General features: G+C 43.6%; 1 protein-coding gene across 1 annotated transcript in view; it reads right to left on the reverse strand.

The window, feature by feature from the left end:
- Positions 1-6,982: 6,982 nt before the first annotated feature.
- Positions 6,983-17,612, reverse strand: part of FRK (fyn related Src family tyrosine kinase) — a 73,246-nt gene continuing 62,616 nt past the window's right edge. Inside the window, exons 7-8 of the mRNA XM_077811710.1 lie at positions 13,938-14,103; positions 6,983-7,205 (exon numbers count right to left, since the gene is read on the reverse strand). Coding sequence (XP_077667836.1) covers positions 6,994-7,205; positions 13,938-14,103 — 378 coding nt within the window. The 3' untranslated portion in view covers positions 6,983-6,993. The remainder of the gene's footprint in view (positions 7,206-13,937; positions 14,104-17,612) is intronic.

The following is a 17,612-nucleotide window of genomic DNA, read 5'->3' on the forward strand; positions in this document are numbered from 1 at the left end:
GTTGTGGGTGCAGCACCGGAGCGGCGGTTTGCCTCTCGTGCCTTGTGGTAGGTGTTCTGCCACTCCTTCATTTTGACCCTGCACTGCGGTGTGTCCCGGTCGTGGCCCCTTTCTGTCATGCATCGTGACATCTGTCCATAGGTATCATAATTCCTATGGCTGGAGCACAGCTGAGACTGGACAGCCTCTTCTCCCCAAACGCGGATGAGCAGCTCAGCATTGGTCCAAGCAGGGGATCGCCTGGTGCATGAGCAGGCATGGCCACCTGGAAAGATGCGCTGAGACCACTGCATGCGTCACCGAGCAAACAGGAAGGGGACTTTCAAATTCACAAAGGAATGTATGAGTTTGGGATGACGGTTAGTCACCTGAGGGCAGGGCAGTAGAGTTCAAACCGATGGCCACAGAAGTGAAAACAGGCATTGTGGGACACCTCCCGGAGGTCAATCGCAGCACTGGAATCAACCAGGGTGTCTACCCTGGCACCACAGCGCTGTACCCCCAGCGCAGAGCCTCATACACTTTAAGGTTAGAAGGGACCATAGTGATCATCTAATCTGAGCTCCTGCACATTGCAGGCCACAGAACCTCACCCACCCACTCCTTTTTTTTCTGGAAGGGATAATATTAGGATCTGCATCTAAGGCCCCACCTTTTTTATTTTTTAACCAAACTTTCCACTTCTTACTGCAAAACTAAAGGTGTTTCTCAGTCTGCTGGAGCTCTATTCAATTGTAACCATCATAGATAATGATAGAGGTTCCAGCTGTAATACTGGTGGTGTTCCTTTTCTTCCCACAGGTCTGACTATTTTCAGCTGAATTTACTGTGTTGGGAAATCATGATGCAATCAAGCCACAAATCAGACCTTTTGAGACTTCCTACATATGCTCTAGACCAGGGGTGGGCAAACTACGGCCCAGCAGCTGAATCCAGTCCCTCAGATGTTTTAATCCAGTCCTCAAGCTCCTGCCGGGGAGCAGGGCCTGGGGATTGCCCCGCTCATAGATTCATAGATACTAAGGTCAGAAGGGACCATTATGATCATCTAGTCCGACCTCCTGCACAACGCAGGCCACAGAATCTCACCCACCCACTCCTGCGAAAAACCTCTCACCTATGTCTGAGCTATTGAAGTCCTCAAATCATGGTTTAAAGACTTCAAGGAGCAGAGAATCCTCCAGCAAGTGACCCATGCCCCATGCTACAGAGGAAGGTGAAAAACCTCCAGGGCCTCTTCCAATCTGCCCTGGAGGAAAATTCCTTCCCGACCCCAAATATGGCGATCAGCTAAACCCTGAGCATATGGGCAAGATTCACCAGCCAGATACTACAGAAAATTCTTTCCTGGGTAACTCAGATCCCACCCCATCTAACATCCCATCACAGGCCATTAGGCCTATTTACCATGAATATTTAAAGATCAATTAATTACCAAAATCATGTTATCCCATCATACCATCTCCTCCATAAACGTATTGAGTTTAATCTTAAAGCCAGATAGATCTTTTGCCCCCACTGCTTCCCTTGGAAGGCTATTCCAAAACGTCACTCCTCTGATGGTTAGAAACCTTCGTCTAATTTCAAGTCTAAACTTCCTGGTGGCCAGTTTATATCTATTTGTTCTTGTGTCCACATTGGTACTGAGCTTAAATAATTCCTCTCTCTGCATGGCTCCTGGAAGCAGCAGCATGTCCCCCCTCCGGCTCCTATGCGTGGGACATCCACGGGGCTCCGCAAGCTGCCCCCACCCCAAGTACCGCCTCTGCAGCTCCCATTGGCCAGCAGCCATGGCCAAGGGGAGCTTCAGGGGCGGCGCCTGAAGACAGGGCAGTGCACAGAGCCATTTCGCCACGCCTCTGCATAGGAGCCGGAGGGGGGACATGCCGCTGCTTCCAGGAGCTGGTTGAGGTAAGCGCCACCCAGCGCCCGCACCCCTAACCCACTCCAGCACCCCCACCACCTGCCTCTGCCCCAGCCCTGAGCCCCATCCCGCCCTCCAAACCCCTCGGTCACACCCTCCTGCACCCCAGAGCCTGCATCCCTAGCCGGAGCCCTCACTCCCCCCACCCACACCAAAAACCCCTGCCCAGCCCAGAGACCCTCACGCACCCTGAACACCTCATTTCCAGTCCCACCCCAGAGCCCACACCCCCAACTGGAGCCCTCACCCTCTCCTGCACCCTTGCCCCCAATTTCACGAGCGTTCATGGCCTGCCACACAATTTCCATATCCAGATGTGGCCCTCAGGCCAAAAAGTTTGCCTACCCCTGCTCTAGACTGCAGGCCATCTGTCCAAAGACTTTTTTATAAGAATCAAAAATAAAGTTCACAGCTTCTCTGATATTTAGGGTGGAAAATGTAATTTCATTCCTTCAGAGGTTCTTGAAAAATATGGAGCAGAACACAGCTGGGGAGTCATCTTATCTGACTTGACATTTTTAAGCTTATGTCAAAATGAGGGAGGACTGCATGAAATGATTTAATTCTATAAAAAAATAACCCTGAATTACATAAATAAAACATTGCATAGAAAGGTATCTTGGTACAATTTATATGACGTGAATTTTACAAGAGCTAGTCTATTGTAGAAAAATTCCGCTTCTATCTTCCTGATCCCTTTATTCTATCTAAACATAGAAATTTGTCGGTTTTCTTAAAAAAATCTATTACTGTTTCTCATAACTGAATCCATTATTTTCCCTCTATGCGCTAAGTAAAAACAAGTGCAATAGATTGCTTTGGCTGAACCTTGAATATAAAAGGCCTCAAGAATCAAGTGCAATAAGTTAAACCCATTTTAGTGTGCACTGCAACTGGAAATGCGAACCTTGATGTTCCATTTAAATCAAGTCTTAGAGAAGAACTCTGATTGTAAATGGTATCTGTCATATAAATACAAATGGTTATTAAATGGATTGGATCTTCTTAGTGTATGTACAACAAGCCTCAGGTAGCGCGTGACCAGGATTCATCACCGAATTTGGTCCACTGGTTGGATCATTAGCTTCCAATGGGTTGGATTTCAGTCGAGGTCTACACTACACCACCACTAAGCAGGTTTGCTCTCTGTCAAGGTCTGATCACCACACAAGTTGATTAGCTACATCTACCCAGCCTAGAGAAAAATGGAGAAAAAAAGAGTAGGTAGTAATATTTTAAGCTGCTCTATATTTTACTCTTTCTTTGGGGCCTAATTCTCCACTGCCTTGCACTTTCTAACTAGTAGTGAGAAACGGAGCTACAATAGAATGGTAATGTGTCACAGCCACTTAACATAGGTATAAATGACAACAAAAGGTGCCAGGCTGTGGAGAATCAAGTCCTTTATATTCAGTCACTTTTAGTTGACTAAATGCACATGCTTAGGAGCAGATTCTGCCACTCTTATGTTGAATCCCACCTTATTCCCCCAGTAACTCCATTGATTTCCATGGAATTTTTCTATAGACTAGCATAATATTCAAAGCGAGTAAGACTGGCAGTGTAGCCCTTAAAGATTTAGGAAGTTGCAGATTATTACATCTTGAAGAAACAAGACTATGAGCATCCCCAAACTTTCCAGCCCGATCCAAAGCCAGATTTTATTTTGGGGCTTGGATCTAACTCTACAACAAAAAGCAAAAGGAAAAGATCAGACGTGCTCCAATTTCCTGACTCTTAAAGTCACAGGACATGGAGTGTCTGAGAAAGTGTCCATGTGCCAAACAAGCTACCCTCAATTCAGTGCTCTGGCTCAGGGAAACTCAACTGCGGAGCTGGCAAGATGACACAAAATCATCACCGTTCCTGGTGTGGCAGGAGCACCATCTCTTCAGAAATGCAGTGTAGTCCCCATACCACTACCCCTCCCACCTCAGGAGGAAGAGTTGCTATGTATTGAAGTGTCTACAGTTTTGCTTTTTCTAGATTATTACATTATATCCCAGCACCTTCAAAATCCTCTGTGCCAGCCAGTACAGTTGGGAATGAAGCATGCAAATTCCTGTACTAATTGTAAACTTTAGACACCTACGCAAACCTCAGGCCTACATTGTACTTAAACTAAGTTAAACAAAATAATAGAAAAATATTGATTTTGCTGTTTTTGATAGACATTTCACAAATAAAAAAATCCATGTGGGGTGTAATTATACAGCAGTGAAAAAAAAACTTGTGTATGGTGCCAATGTGATACATATATAGTGCAGATTTCAGGGAATAGGATGGAAATTACAAGTTTATGAGCTCATGGTCCTGTGTTGATCTAGGAACATGTTTCCTACATATACATGTTTTTTTGTTTTCAGACATACTGGGTCATTCATTGAGGTGTTTAAGGATAGTATGGGAATCTGTTCATTTCAACTCAGCTATACTGTCTAGCACAGAGGATTTGGGGCCATTTGCTACAACTTTGAATTATGACAAATTAATTCTTTGTGTTACGTTTTCTTCTCTGTAAGAGAGTTTGATACAATAGCTCCCTTGCTATAGGACTCTTGTAACCTTTATATCATCTGCTGTAAAGTTTATCTAATATAGGCGCTTTCTATAAGTAAGATTTCAGTAAGTCTTAAATGTCCCCTTTGATCTGTTCTTGATGACATGAATGTCCTTAGGAGTTAAGACCCTCAAACTGTGGGGCCAATGAAGCCCAAAGCCAAGGACCCCCCTGAATTTTACAACTCTATAAAAGTCAAGGGTGGAATCAGTTTTTAATTAAAATGTTTCTAACCTATTTCAGTGTGACAATCATTCCAGAAATACAACATCCTTGTCAGAACTGAAAGTTTGCAGTGATATTTTTTTCTGAAAAAGAATAGGCTATCCAAAGTCAAGTTGTGCATGGGACCTGTTAAACCCCTGGTTGTAAGGATCCTGGACTTGAATTTATGACTAGGGGACTGCCTCCTGGGCTGATGGTGCTATGGTCATCACAAGTTCCATCTGGTTGCTGGCCACTAATCAGTAGCTGAGCTTGCTTCACTGCTGAGTAGTCAGTGTGAGCTCTTGTTACAAAGAGGGGGGCAGCTCATCATCATGAGACTATGCTGCATTCCATCCCAGTGCCCAACACTGATTTCCACTGTGCCTTTGGCCAAGTCATTTAACCTTTTCTTCCTTCTCTGGAGATAGTAATGCTTTCCAACATCACAGGAATGTTATGGCAGTTAATTGGTTAATGTTGTAAAGTGCTCTACAAATGTAATTAGTATTAGGTAATGGGGGGAAGAGTGGGGTGAAAAACAAGGAAAGCAAGGAGGATAGCGAGATAAGACTACAGAGGGACAAAGAAAAGAGGAAGTGGGGAAGAAACTGTATAATAAAGGAGGGAGTTTTGGGTGGACAACAGAGAATGGGGTGTATGTGGAAAAGAAGAAGATGCTGCTTTCCAAGAAAAGAAGAGATGAGACAAAGAGGAGATTAAAAATAGATTACAAATGAGGGAGGAAAGTGTGGGGTACTGAAATGGAGTAAATAGACTTGATGTGTAAGGAGAAGGAAATAACAAGGAAATGGCAGAGAGAATAAGCAATGAAACATACAAACTTTAGCTTAGTGAATCTTTTCATTTATTTATATCTATTTTAGGATTTTCCTGGAGACACCTGATATCTGATATTGGGAGAAAGTAGTTAGACACCTATTTTGAGCCCATAGTATGTGTTGTATTAACATTACAGACTACAATGGATTCTGTAATTCAATAATTGAAAATGAAAGGGAAAATATAGTTCACAATTATGCTGCACACAAAAGCCTTCAAGGTCTCGGGATTTAGCAGAAGCCATACACCTGGCTAATTTACCTAGAATTGGAAAAATTGTTTTAAATGTTGCTAACAATGCTCAGACCCGCATATAATCAGCCACGCTCTACTTCTCCTGCAGCAGAGGAAGCTGGCCCTAATGTCATCCTATGCTATATAAAATAAATCAGATACATTTGGAAGAGAGAGAAGGGGGGAAAGAAGCATTTTGCTGACCCTTCTCAAAAGTCTATGTATGGTCCTAAGCACAGTGCTGTCAAATGCGTCAGCTGAGGTTGGGAATTTTGCAGAATCACTCCAAAATATTAAGGCCATGTCTATTTCATTATAAAAGATCTTTTCAACTTCATGTAGGGTGACCAGATGTTCCAATTTTATAGGGACAGTCCCAATTTTGGGGTCTTTTTCTTATATAGGCTCCTTTACCCCCCACCCGCTGTCCCGATTTTTCACATTTTCTGTCTGGTCACCCTAGCTTCATGATTCTTAAAATTCATGAATTATAAAATGTTCCTATGCACCTCAGTGGATAATTTAAAAAATCATCAACATTGTAATGCTATCTGAGTCTTAGCCTTAGTCAACTAATGCTGATTGTGATTATTTTATAAGAGAGACACTACATGTATACAAAGCAAAAAGCTTCATGTTTTGCTGCTATTTTAATTATTTTCCCAATATCTGTTTCATTTTCCTCTTTAGCAAAGGCATGTGCACTTCATGTACAATCAAGACACCTAATATGGCTTTGCCAGCATTATAGTCACAGGATATTTTTAAAAAGAAGAGAAAAATCTCAAAGCACAGGTCCTGCTGTGCAACAAAGTAATCAGATTCCTTCATAGCAACCAGCTGATTGGCTTCAGCAATCTAAGGAATAACAAATAACCATTCTAGAAGATAAACAGTGCAATGCAACAGTGCTTATTGAGCATCAATCTCATCTGGTCATTCTTTTGGTCTATTATTTAAATAATAAATAGAAGAGAGCTTATTTTACAAAAAAATCAAATAAACAAAAAAGCCCCCTCATTTCAGTTTTCCGAATTTTGCAAGACAATGGCTGACATTAAAATCTCTAGTGTCCTGGAGCATCACCATAGCCTTGGCAATTTATAAAATTCCTTAGTTTCATCTAATAATTTAAACCTCTCTCCCTCATATTTTGAGGTTAAATTTACCCTTTATACCATACTCATTTAACTGATTGTTTGATTTTCTTCAGTCTCTGCCTCAATGTTCATTTTACAAAAGCATTTGCATCAGTATAGCATGTAGAGTCCATATCATAATCTTCCAGTTTCCAGTGCAATGTTTCAAAAGTGGGTCGTACTTTGGGCTCTGCACTCCAGCACTCCAGCATAATGTTATAGAGTTTATTTGGGCAGTTATCTGGTTGAGGGATTCGGTATCCTTTATCCAGCTTCTGGATTACTTGGTAGCCCATCAGACCTGAAATACATTTAAAAAAAAAAGAAAAAAGAGGAAATTAGCAGAAAGTGGCTCAATTTTTGCATGCATGACTTTGCATACACAAATTTCCTGTGCATGCAAAATGGTAATGTTTACAGACACAAAACCCAGACTGGGGGTAAAAATTGTTGTGTATGTGCATGTACAAGGACAGAGCACAAGACTCGCTCATGCAAGTGATTTGTGAGCATAAAAATGCACATGCACAAACGGAGGGCCACATCTGAATCTTTTTAAGACCAATTTTCAAAAGTTCTATGGATCTGTTTTTTTTTTTTTGTTTTTTTTTTTGCAGATGTTTACCTGTGTATCAGTTTTGCTCATTAAAATGTGTATGTTTATTCCCAAAATGGCCAATGTGTGGCTGAGTGACTCGTATACGGCCTATTGCCATTCTTTCCTTTAATATACAGGTACAGCCCATGGAAACTACAACTCCCAACATGCTAAACTGCTTGGATTAAACACACTACAGATCAGAACCTATTGTCAATATGGACTGCACCTCTGAATTATAGTAAGGATGGCTGCATATGACTCCTTTTGCAAATTAAATGCAGCACTCAGGCTCCTGGAAGTTACCAAATGTGGTTGCAGGAGAGGGGGGAAAATAGGTGCCCCTGGTTTAATTCCTTCCCAACTTATTGCTCAGTGGGAATTTATAACATTCTCACCACACCTTTCTAAAATTGCCAAAAGGGCCCCTGCTAAGCAACTAAAATAGCCACAAAGTTATTCCAGTGAGAAACCACTTGTTATAAAAGTTCTCATTTCAGAGCATGTGTTTGTTGTGTTGACACTCCTTATTTGGTGTTATTATGTTTGGTTACTGAGAACAAGTAGTAGAACAGTTTGAAGTGTTGATGTCATGGGTAGCCGTTGGCTCTAAAGTTTTGACGGAGAAAGCCTAACAAGCAGCTGTAAGAGGAAATGGAAAAAGAGCATATGTGTAGAATAGTTGTAAGCACCTTTGACCTGTGATGAGTGGACTCAAGATCTAAGCCACTGGGTAAAGGGATTAGAAAAGCCACTGAGACTTACTCTATCTGAAACATTGCCTAGCCCTTCCCTAAGCAATCAGAGCATCTGCTGGTTTTCATAATGATCTTTTCTCTTGACTGGTTACAAAGGAGATGGTCCTGAAAATAACATCAAGGAAGCAAACAATTATGGCACATGGACTTACATTTTCAAATGTGAAGGTTGACATAGGCTATGCCTTCGCTAAGCATAGACCAGAGTGTGCCTTTATAAAGCAAAGACGATGGGCCTTATTTTGCCTTATATTTTCAGCAAGGGGTCTTTTCCTTGCTACTTGTTCCACAGAATGAAACCCATCTTTGATGGGGCGTCCACCTCTCCAAGGCCTGAAGGGTAAAATAGGCCAATGAACCTATAGGCTGCACGTGGAGGAAAGCGCAAAGGAATAATTGGCTGATGAAGCCCAGCTGGGGCAGAGGAGGGCCAGGGTTATAAAGCCAGAAGGCTGGCAATGGAAAAAGGCTGTAGGAAGGTAGTCTACAGTCACTCCATGGGAGAAGGGAGGTGTGGTTGAGGCTACAGAGGCAGGTAACCTACAGTTACTCCATCAGGGGAGGGAGTTTGGGCTGGCAAACTCAGAGGAGTGGGAAGAGACAGAAGGCACAGAAGAGGCTCAGGAAAAGGCAGCAAAGAATAGGAGTGCAGACTTTGGCTGTTGACTAGAGGGCCCATCAGCTGGAACCTGGAGTAGAGGGCAAGCCCAGGTTCCCCTACCAGCTGCTGAGGAAATGGCACCTGGGCCAGCAAATGGGAAGACGGCCTGAGATTGCTGGCAATGAGACTTTGACTCACCCCCAGAAGAGGAACCACATAGTGACCTGGCTGGAGATCCGAGTTATGAAAAAGGCGGCTGTAGCTCCGGGGAGAACAAAGGGGCCACAGAGAGAGAGAGACAGAGAGACAGAGTGATGGAGTAAGACTGCTGGAAGGGATGTCAGCCTGACATCAGACTGCAAACACCAGAAGGCTTTGCAGTCCAGCAGTGAGTAAAGCCCCCCATCACACCATCAAAAAACTAAAACTGAATTTGCAAATGCTCTGTGCACAGGGAGTGGCAGTCTGGGATCAAATGAAATGGAAGTCATGGTGACTGAAGCAAAGAACAAAATCCTGTGTAGATATAGACTGTGGTGGGAGGAGGAGGGGAGATCAATTGGAAGTTCCCCTTCCTTGTCCCCTCCTCTGCCTCTTGCCCTCCCGTGTGTTCTCCTCACCAAACAACAAATTAAAATAACAAACTATCATTTTAGTGACACCTTGTGCTAGGGTAACCAGATGTCCCGTTTTTAAAGGCTGATAAGGTCCCATATTTAAGCCCTCCTGCAGGTGTCCTGACTTTTTCTTTAAAAAGGGCAAATTGTCCTGTATTTTCTGTCTTCCCCCCCAACATCAGTACTTGTGGGTCCTGCTGCTGGCTGGATCCCTGCTCACCAGCCTCCAATCCGCCAGCAGTGAGTGGGTGGGTGGGGGCCAGTGGCCAACAATGGGGGTGGGTGCACAAGGATGGTGGTGGGGTGAAGTTGCAGTGCACGGGGCTGGCTGCTCCCCATGCCGGTCTGTCAGCGCAGCCCCTGCTGTATGCCAGGTCTCAGCCAGCAGGGCTCCGCCCCCATCCTGTTTCCGGCCAGTGCTCGAAGCAGCTTCCGTCCCTTCCCTCCCGCACAGTACCGAAAGTCAGTATGTACCGCTTTCCTGTGGGTGTCTTCTTCGGAAAAGGATCCAGAATATCCACAGCTACTCGCTGAAATGGAACCTCAAAGATGGGGAGTGGCTGGAGAGGGGCTTTGACCTGGTCGTGGGGTTTTCCCACTCTTTGGCACACCTCACAAGACCGGATATAGGTAGAAACATCCTTGTCCGTTCCCTCCCAGTGGAATGACTTTCCCAAATGGTCTTTGGTTCTGTTCACCCCAGCATGACCACTAGGATGATCATGGGCTAAGCTTAAGAGCTTTACCAGGTACTTAGTTGGAACTACTAACTGTCTCTGAGGATGCCAGTCTTCCTGGTGTCCACCGGAAAGAGTTTCCTTGTATAAAAGTCCTCTTTCTACAACAAACCTGGATCAATTAGAAGAGCTGAGAGGTGGTGGGTTGCTCCGTGCCACCGTCCAAGCTCTCTGGAGGCTTTCATCTGTTTCCTGTTCTGTCTGGAACTGTTCCCTTGATGCTGGAGACATCAGTTCCTCATTGGATTGAGGACCTGGGTTTGGTCCCTCTGGAAGCGATGCAGGTGATGGGGCAGTTTCTGTGAACTGTGAACTGCTGGTACACTATGTTGGACTTCAGGCTCCAGCTGAGCCTCTTGTGTAGGGTTAACTGCTGCTGCCAGTGCAGGTTCGGTGGGGCCCTCTGGTGTTGGGTTGCCATGGTTCTGGTGGTGGTTGTTCCGCCAGTTCCGGTTCTGGGACTGGCTTTGTCTGGGTCTCTGGGACTGGATCCACTACTGCTGTTGCAGACGTTGGCATGGGGTCCAGTTCCATCACCTATGACCAGGTCCTGGTAGAAGTCTCCAGAACAGAGCTAAGTGTGACAGCTTGCTTAGGCCTGGCTGAAGGTGACCATTCCCACCTTCTTGGCTAGCTTTACATGATTGGCCAAGTCTTCCCCCAACAGCATGGGTATGGGATAATCATCATAGACTGCAAAAGTCCACGTTCCTGACCAGCCCTTGTACTGGACCAGCAACTTGGCTGTAGGCAAGTCAAAAGAGTTTGACTTGAAGGGTTGAATCATCACTTGGACCTCTGGGTTGATTAAATTGGGGTCCACTAAGGAAGCGTGGATAGCCGACACTTGTGCTCCGGTGTCCCTCCACGCTGTGACCTTCTTCTCGCCCACACTCACAGTTTCCCTCCGCTCCAAGGGTATCTGGGAGGCATCTGGGCCTGAGGACCTTTGATGGGACCCCTGTGCAATGAACTGTAATATGTTGGGGTTCTTGGGGCAGTTGGCCTTTACATGCCCTGGCTCATTACATTTAAAACATCGCTCAGCTGACTAGTCACTGGGGCAAGGTGGGTTGCTGGAGAACAGTGTGGTGTGACGATAAGGTGTCTGGAGTGTTCCTTGGGGTGTAGCTGGGGCCTTGGGCTGCCCCCGGTAGTAGGGTGTGGTCTGAGGGTGTCCCTTCTGGTATCCGCTCCAACTGCAATCAGGGTTTTTTCTCTCTCCTCCCTCCACCCGTTTTTGTTCCGGTTTGCCCCATCTCTCTGGCGGTCTGGGACTGCTCGTATTGATCAGCATTAGAAGCAAGACTTCCTGCTGAGTCCATTTTCTTATCCCATAAACACTGTTTTATATCATCCTTGGACATATTCAGGAATTGCTCCTGTATCATCAAATCCAACATTCCTCCAAAGCTAGTTACATCCCGTCCTTTGAGACATTTATCAAACAGATCTGTCATCTGGTTTACATAAGCCGCATTACTAAGTCCAGGTCCTCTCTTAAGGGCTCTAAATTTTACTCTGTAAGTTTCAGGTGTAATTTGAAATTGTTCTAAAGCCAAATCCTTGAGTTTATCATAGTCAGAAGCCTCATCAGTAGGCATCTTACTGAATATGTCCAGAGCTCTTCCAGTCAATTTTGCACCCAATGTGGTCATCTTGTGAGCATCAGGAGTTTTATGGAGTGTGCACAGTCTCTCAAAACTGAGAAAATATTCAGCAATATCACTGGATTCATCATACTGTGGACACAGTCATTCCCATTTGTGGATTGTTGGGGAAGGATTGTTAGGGTTATTCAGTATATTCTGCTGAGCCCTTGCCTTCTCTATCTCCAGTGCATGCTTCCTCTCTTTTTCCCTCTCTTCCATTTCTTTTTCTTTTGCTTCCATAGCTCTCTTGTAGGCAGTTTCTTCTGTCTCCACCCTGGCTTCTTCTTTGGCCGCTTGTGCATCAATCTCCATCTGTCTGAGTTCTACCCATCTTTCATGTTCCTTCTGTCTTTCCTCAGCTTCCAATCTGGCTAATTCCAGTTTCTGTTGAACATTGCATTCTGTCATCCTAGCCTCTCTGTGTTTAACCTAGCTATACCCAAGAGTTAGAAAGAAAAAAAAACCTGGCTTGTAAAATTTTGCTGTGCTGTAATCTGATACCTTTTGTCTCTGATAGCTGTTCTCAGCCTACAAAAAAATCCTTTTGTTATGGAGCTGCTCTGTCCCTAGGCAGAGAGACAGAATCTATAGCTGCAATCACCTTTTACAAAACCTTTTAAAATCCACTGTGCTTCTGGTTCAAAATGATCTCTGGTTCAAAATGATCCCACCACACTGCCATCATGTCAAGGTTCCTTCCCCACTCTGAACTCTAGGGTACAGATGTGGGGACCTGCATGAAAGACCCCCTAAGCTTATTCTTACCAGCTTAGGTTAAAAACTTCCCCAAGGTACAAACTTTGCCTTGTCCTTGAACAGTATGCTGCCACCACCAAGCGATTTAAACAAAGAACAGGGAAAGAGCCCACTTGGAGACATCTTCCCACAAAATATCCCCCCAAGCCCTACACCCCCTTTCCTGGAGAAGGCTTGATAATAATATCCTCATCAATTGGTACAGGTGAACACAGACTCAAACCCTTGGATCTTAAGAACAATGAAAAATCAGTTAGGTTCTTAAAAGAAGAATTTTATTTAAAGAAAAGGTAAAAGAATCACCTCTGTAAAATCAGGATGGTAAATACTTTACAGGGTAATCAGATTCAAAAACAGAGAATCCCTCTAGGCAAAACCTTAAGTTACAAAAAAGACACAAAAACGGAATATACATTCCCTCCAGAACAGCTTATTATACAAGCCATTAAACAAAAGAAAATCTAACGCATTTTCTAGCTAGATTACTTACTAACTTTACAGGAGTTGAAAGGCTTGCATCCTTGATCTGTTCCCGGCAAAGGTCTCACACAGACAAACAGAACACTTTGTCCCCGTCCCCCCTCCAGATTTGAAAGTATCTTGTCCCCTCATTGGTCATTTTGGGTCAGGTGCCAGCGTGGTTACCTTAGCTTCTTAACCCTTTATGATTTTGCCTCTGGCCAGGAGGGATTTTATAGCACTGTATATGGAAAGGTGGTTACCCTTCCCCTTATATTTATGACAGCTACCCACACTACTGTAGACATATTCTGCTCTGATATTGTTAAATCCATTCTTGGCTAGTGCTCTTTTTGCCCAGGTACAGTCTGTGCTTCTCTTTATGTGCATTCCCCACTGCAGTAGCCCAGAATTGGGAAAATAACAAAAACCCTCTTCCTCTTTTCATGCATTTTCTCCTTGCTGACATCCTGTGCAACATCTCACACTGGAATCTCTCCTTCCATGTGATACCTTCATAAAGACAGTGAAACACAGGTCCACAAAAGCCTCTCTCATTGTACCTTCCAGCAGTGTACTTGATTGATCTGATATCCCAGAGGAATAGCCAACAAGCTAAGCCTATGAACCACAGATTGGTACCAACTAACCAAGTCTTGAATAGCTGGAAATTACAGGTTTTGGAGAACTTTCAGGAGGTCTGGGACATCCAGCAGCTCCCAATGAAGGTCACCTAAGATGTTTTATTCCATATTTAGATTTTCAACCCTTGAATAAGCCTCCAATTCAATAAAGAAAAAAATTAAAAATAATCAAGAAGTGTATCTAAATATTACTTTAAAATAAAATACTTACCAGAATAAGGCATCTTCCCATAGGTGATTATTTCAAAAAGAAGTATTCCAAATGACCACACATCAGACTTAATGCTGAATTTATTGGAGCGGATTGCTTCAGGGGCTGTCCATTTCACAGGGAGTTTCGTTTCATGTTTAGCTTCATATACATTTTCATTTTCTAACTATTAAATACAAAATAAAACAAACCCAAGTTACAGAGTAGCAGCCATGTTAGTCTGTATCCGCAAAAAGAACAGGAGGACTTGTGGCACCTTAGGGACTAACAGATTTATTAGAGCATAAGCTTTCATGGGCTACAGCCCACTTCATTGGAAGTTAGGATCTGATTCAGCAAAAGCACTTCAGCAGATGCTTAACTCAGCCCTGTTCAGTCAAGCACTTGAACTCAGTGGGACTAAAGTATGTGCTTACATCTTTATTGAACTGGTATCTTATAGATGAGAAACATCTTTGTTCAACAGAAGCTTTTCTAAGCCATTTGTAACTTCAAGTGAGTACCCAGTATTGGAATGTCTTGTGCTTAATTATGGCCTGCTATTGTGAATTCTGAATCTGGCATGAAAGGATTCCATAAGTTGGCCAGAAATAGCAGCACAAGCATCATGTTGGATCTACAGATGGCATTGTCAGACTGCCTTTGGGTCTGATCTTCTATAAATAGAGGAGGCAATAGCAAGCGTTAAGGCATTTAGAAACCTCAGTTTTGTGATTTACTGATGGCATTGAAGGGCTATTGACTTTGCTAATTACCACTTCACCAGTTTTCAAGCACTGAAAGACAGACCCAAACTGATTTTAAATTAATACATTAGCTCACAGTGGATATATAAAAAATAGATGGAGAAATATTTTTTAGTAATGGAAGTTTTCTGGGGTTAATCCTTTACTTTTCACAGACCCACATCTACAGAGTTTTATTGCATGGACATCCAACCTTTGGGAACATTTTAGGATGTTTTCAATGTTTAAATGGAATCTAGGGCATATCATACATATCTTAGCCTCTGTCAGGTTTTTCTAACATGCAAACTTACATACAGATTATGCAGATCTTAAATAATATTGTGAGTATCCACAAAAATTGGATATGTTCTTTCCTTGCTATTATGCCCTATACTTCTTCATAAGATTATGTCTAGCAGGTAGCATCACAGATTTACTCCCAGACCCTCAAAGATATTTAAGCACTTAGATACCTTGAGGATCTGGACCTTCATTCTTATCTGTATAAACAAACTTTGGTTTCATTATAGTAATGTATATCTTTACTATGCTTCACTTCCTCTTAAAGCATAGAGGACTTTGTGCGGGCTCTCCTACGCAAGTATTAGTATGGAACCTGAATCCACAATCCCTTGGCCTACGAGTAAGAGTATTTACAAATAAACACTATTGGGACTATATTATATGGTGACTAGTTTAGAAATGTTCAATGTTAACAGGAAATTTCAGTAACTGTCGATTGCTCCCTCCACCTAAACACATAGCGGAGAAAACTCCTTTATTAATACTCAAAATTTACATGTTCAGTTTAAAAAGAAATATATCTCAGGCTAAAAATATTCACAGTAGAGTCAAAAATGAGGAGGAGTACTTTCAGCGTCAGCTCAACATTTTATACCACAACAAGGGCATAACACCAGATCTATTATGAATCACAACTTCTACAACCATCGCACTTGGTATGGAAAACCAACTGGCAATAAAAGTTCTTGTATCCTTCCAGAGCAAAAATATAAATCAATTAAAATAAAATGAAATAAAATAAAATAAAATAATTAAAGGCTTTGGAAATTTTCAGCTACTTATTGAAATTCATAAAATCCTCCTTTAAACTGAAAAGTCATTAGTTAATTAATTTAACCCCCAGTGACATCATGTTCAATATGCCATATATACTGTTTATCTTTCTTAAACAGTAGAGAAAAATCTGATCTCTATGAGGAACTAAGAATTTGGAGTAGCATGTGTGAGGTTATTGACTTGAACTGGGACCATTATAGAACATTTTTGCAACCAAGGCCCTGTAGTGGCACCAAATCTTGTATAAAGAGGGTCAAATAAGGTGTCTAAGACAAGGTTATGGTTTGCTGGTTATCATTATGCTATCTATATACATGTATCATTTTTGTATTTAAAGTTATAAGTATTGTCTCTATACTGTCTGTAATTCAAACTTGTGCTATGCTTCTGGGTGACACCCCAGACAAGTTGGTGTCATCTCTGCCTAGCCTGCTTGATGGCCCATTAAGGACCATCAGCTATACAACTGACCCATTGAGAGAAGGCAGACACGCCTTGTGACTCAGCAAGGTATGCAGGGACAGGCCTATAGACAGAACTCTGAGGTTTTTCCAGGCCATGTGATGGACAGCTTGTCTTTGGAACAAAGAAAGAAAGACCACATGGCAAGAGAATATAAAAAGCTGCTGCAGCTCCTCCTCTCCTCCATCAATCCTGCTTCATACCTCTGGAGGGACTTTGCTACACTGAAGCTTTGAACGAAGAACGGATTGACCCATCCCAGCTGTGGATGTACTCCAGTGACTTGATTTGAACCTGCAGTTTATTCTATTACTGCTGCAAGCCTGAACCAAGAACTTTGCCATTACTGTATGTAATTGATTCCATTTAACCAATTCTAGCTCTCATCTATATCTTTTTCCTTTTGTGAATAAACCTTTTAGATTTTAGATTCTAAAGATTTGGCAGCAGCGTGCTTTGTATATTAACCTGGGTCCTTTGGGATCAAGAGAACCTTTTTTCTTTTACTGGGGTATTGGTTTTCATAACCATTTGTCCCCATAACGAGTGGCCCTGGTGGTGATACTGGGAAACTGAGCATATAAGGGAATTGCTTGTGTGACTTGTGGTTAGCCAGTGGAGTAAAACCAAAGTCTTCTGTGTTTGGCTGGTTTGGTTTGCCTTGGTGTGCATAGAAACCCCAGCCTTGGGCTGTAACTGCCCTGCTTTAAGCAATTTGTCCTGAATTGGCACTCTCAGTTGGGTCCCGCCAGAACCAGCATCGTTACAGCATGTTGAATTGCTGAGCCAGCACATGGGAATGAGAGGGAGGGGGGATGTCTAGAGAGGCCTTGCTCTTTAGTGATGGCTACCTGCATTGCCAAGCCCTGCATCAGATGTCGTGGGAGGGAGGAGGGAAACAGCTGCCAAAGGGCTGCTGCTCCCCACCCAAGCAGGTAGATGAGGTGTGGGAAGAAACCTGACTCCATTTCTGTCCATTCCACCCTTGAACCAGCCACTACCCATGCAAAGGAAGAAGGAAGCTGCGTCAGCAAAGAAAGGCTAGCATACATAGGTGCCGACTCCATGGGTGCTCCAGCCCTGGAGCACCACGGAAAAAAATTAGCAGGTACTTAGCACCCACCAGCTGCCAAGCTCCCCCTCTTCCCCACAGTGCTGCCTGCTCACCAGCCGGCGGCCCCGCCAATCAATTCCTCTCTCTCCCTCCCAGCACCTCCTGGCCGCTGCAATTAGCCATTCCACAGCATACAGGAGGTGCTGGGAGGGAGGGGGAGGAGCAGGGACAGGACACGCTTGGGGGGGAAGGTGTGGGGTATTGGGGGAGGGGGTGAGGTGGGGGCAGGAAGAGGTGGGGAAGATGTGGGGTACTGGGGGAAGGCGTTTAGTGGGAGTGGGGGTGGGGCCA

The sequence above is a fragment of the Eretmochelys imbricata genome, chromosome 3 (assembly GCF_965152235.1).
Source record: "Eretmochelys imbricata isolate rEreImb1 chromosome 3, rEreImb1.hap1, whole genome shotgun sequence".
NCBI classification, from domain to species: Eukaryota; Metazoa; Chordata; order Testudines; family Cheloniidae; genus Eretmochelys; species Eretmochelys imbricata.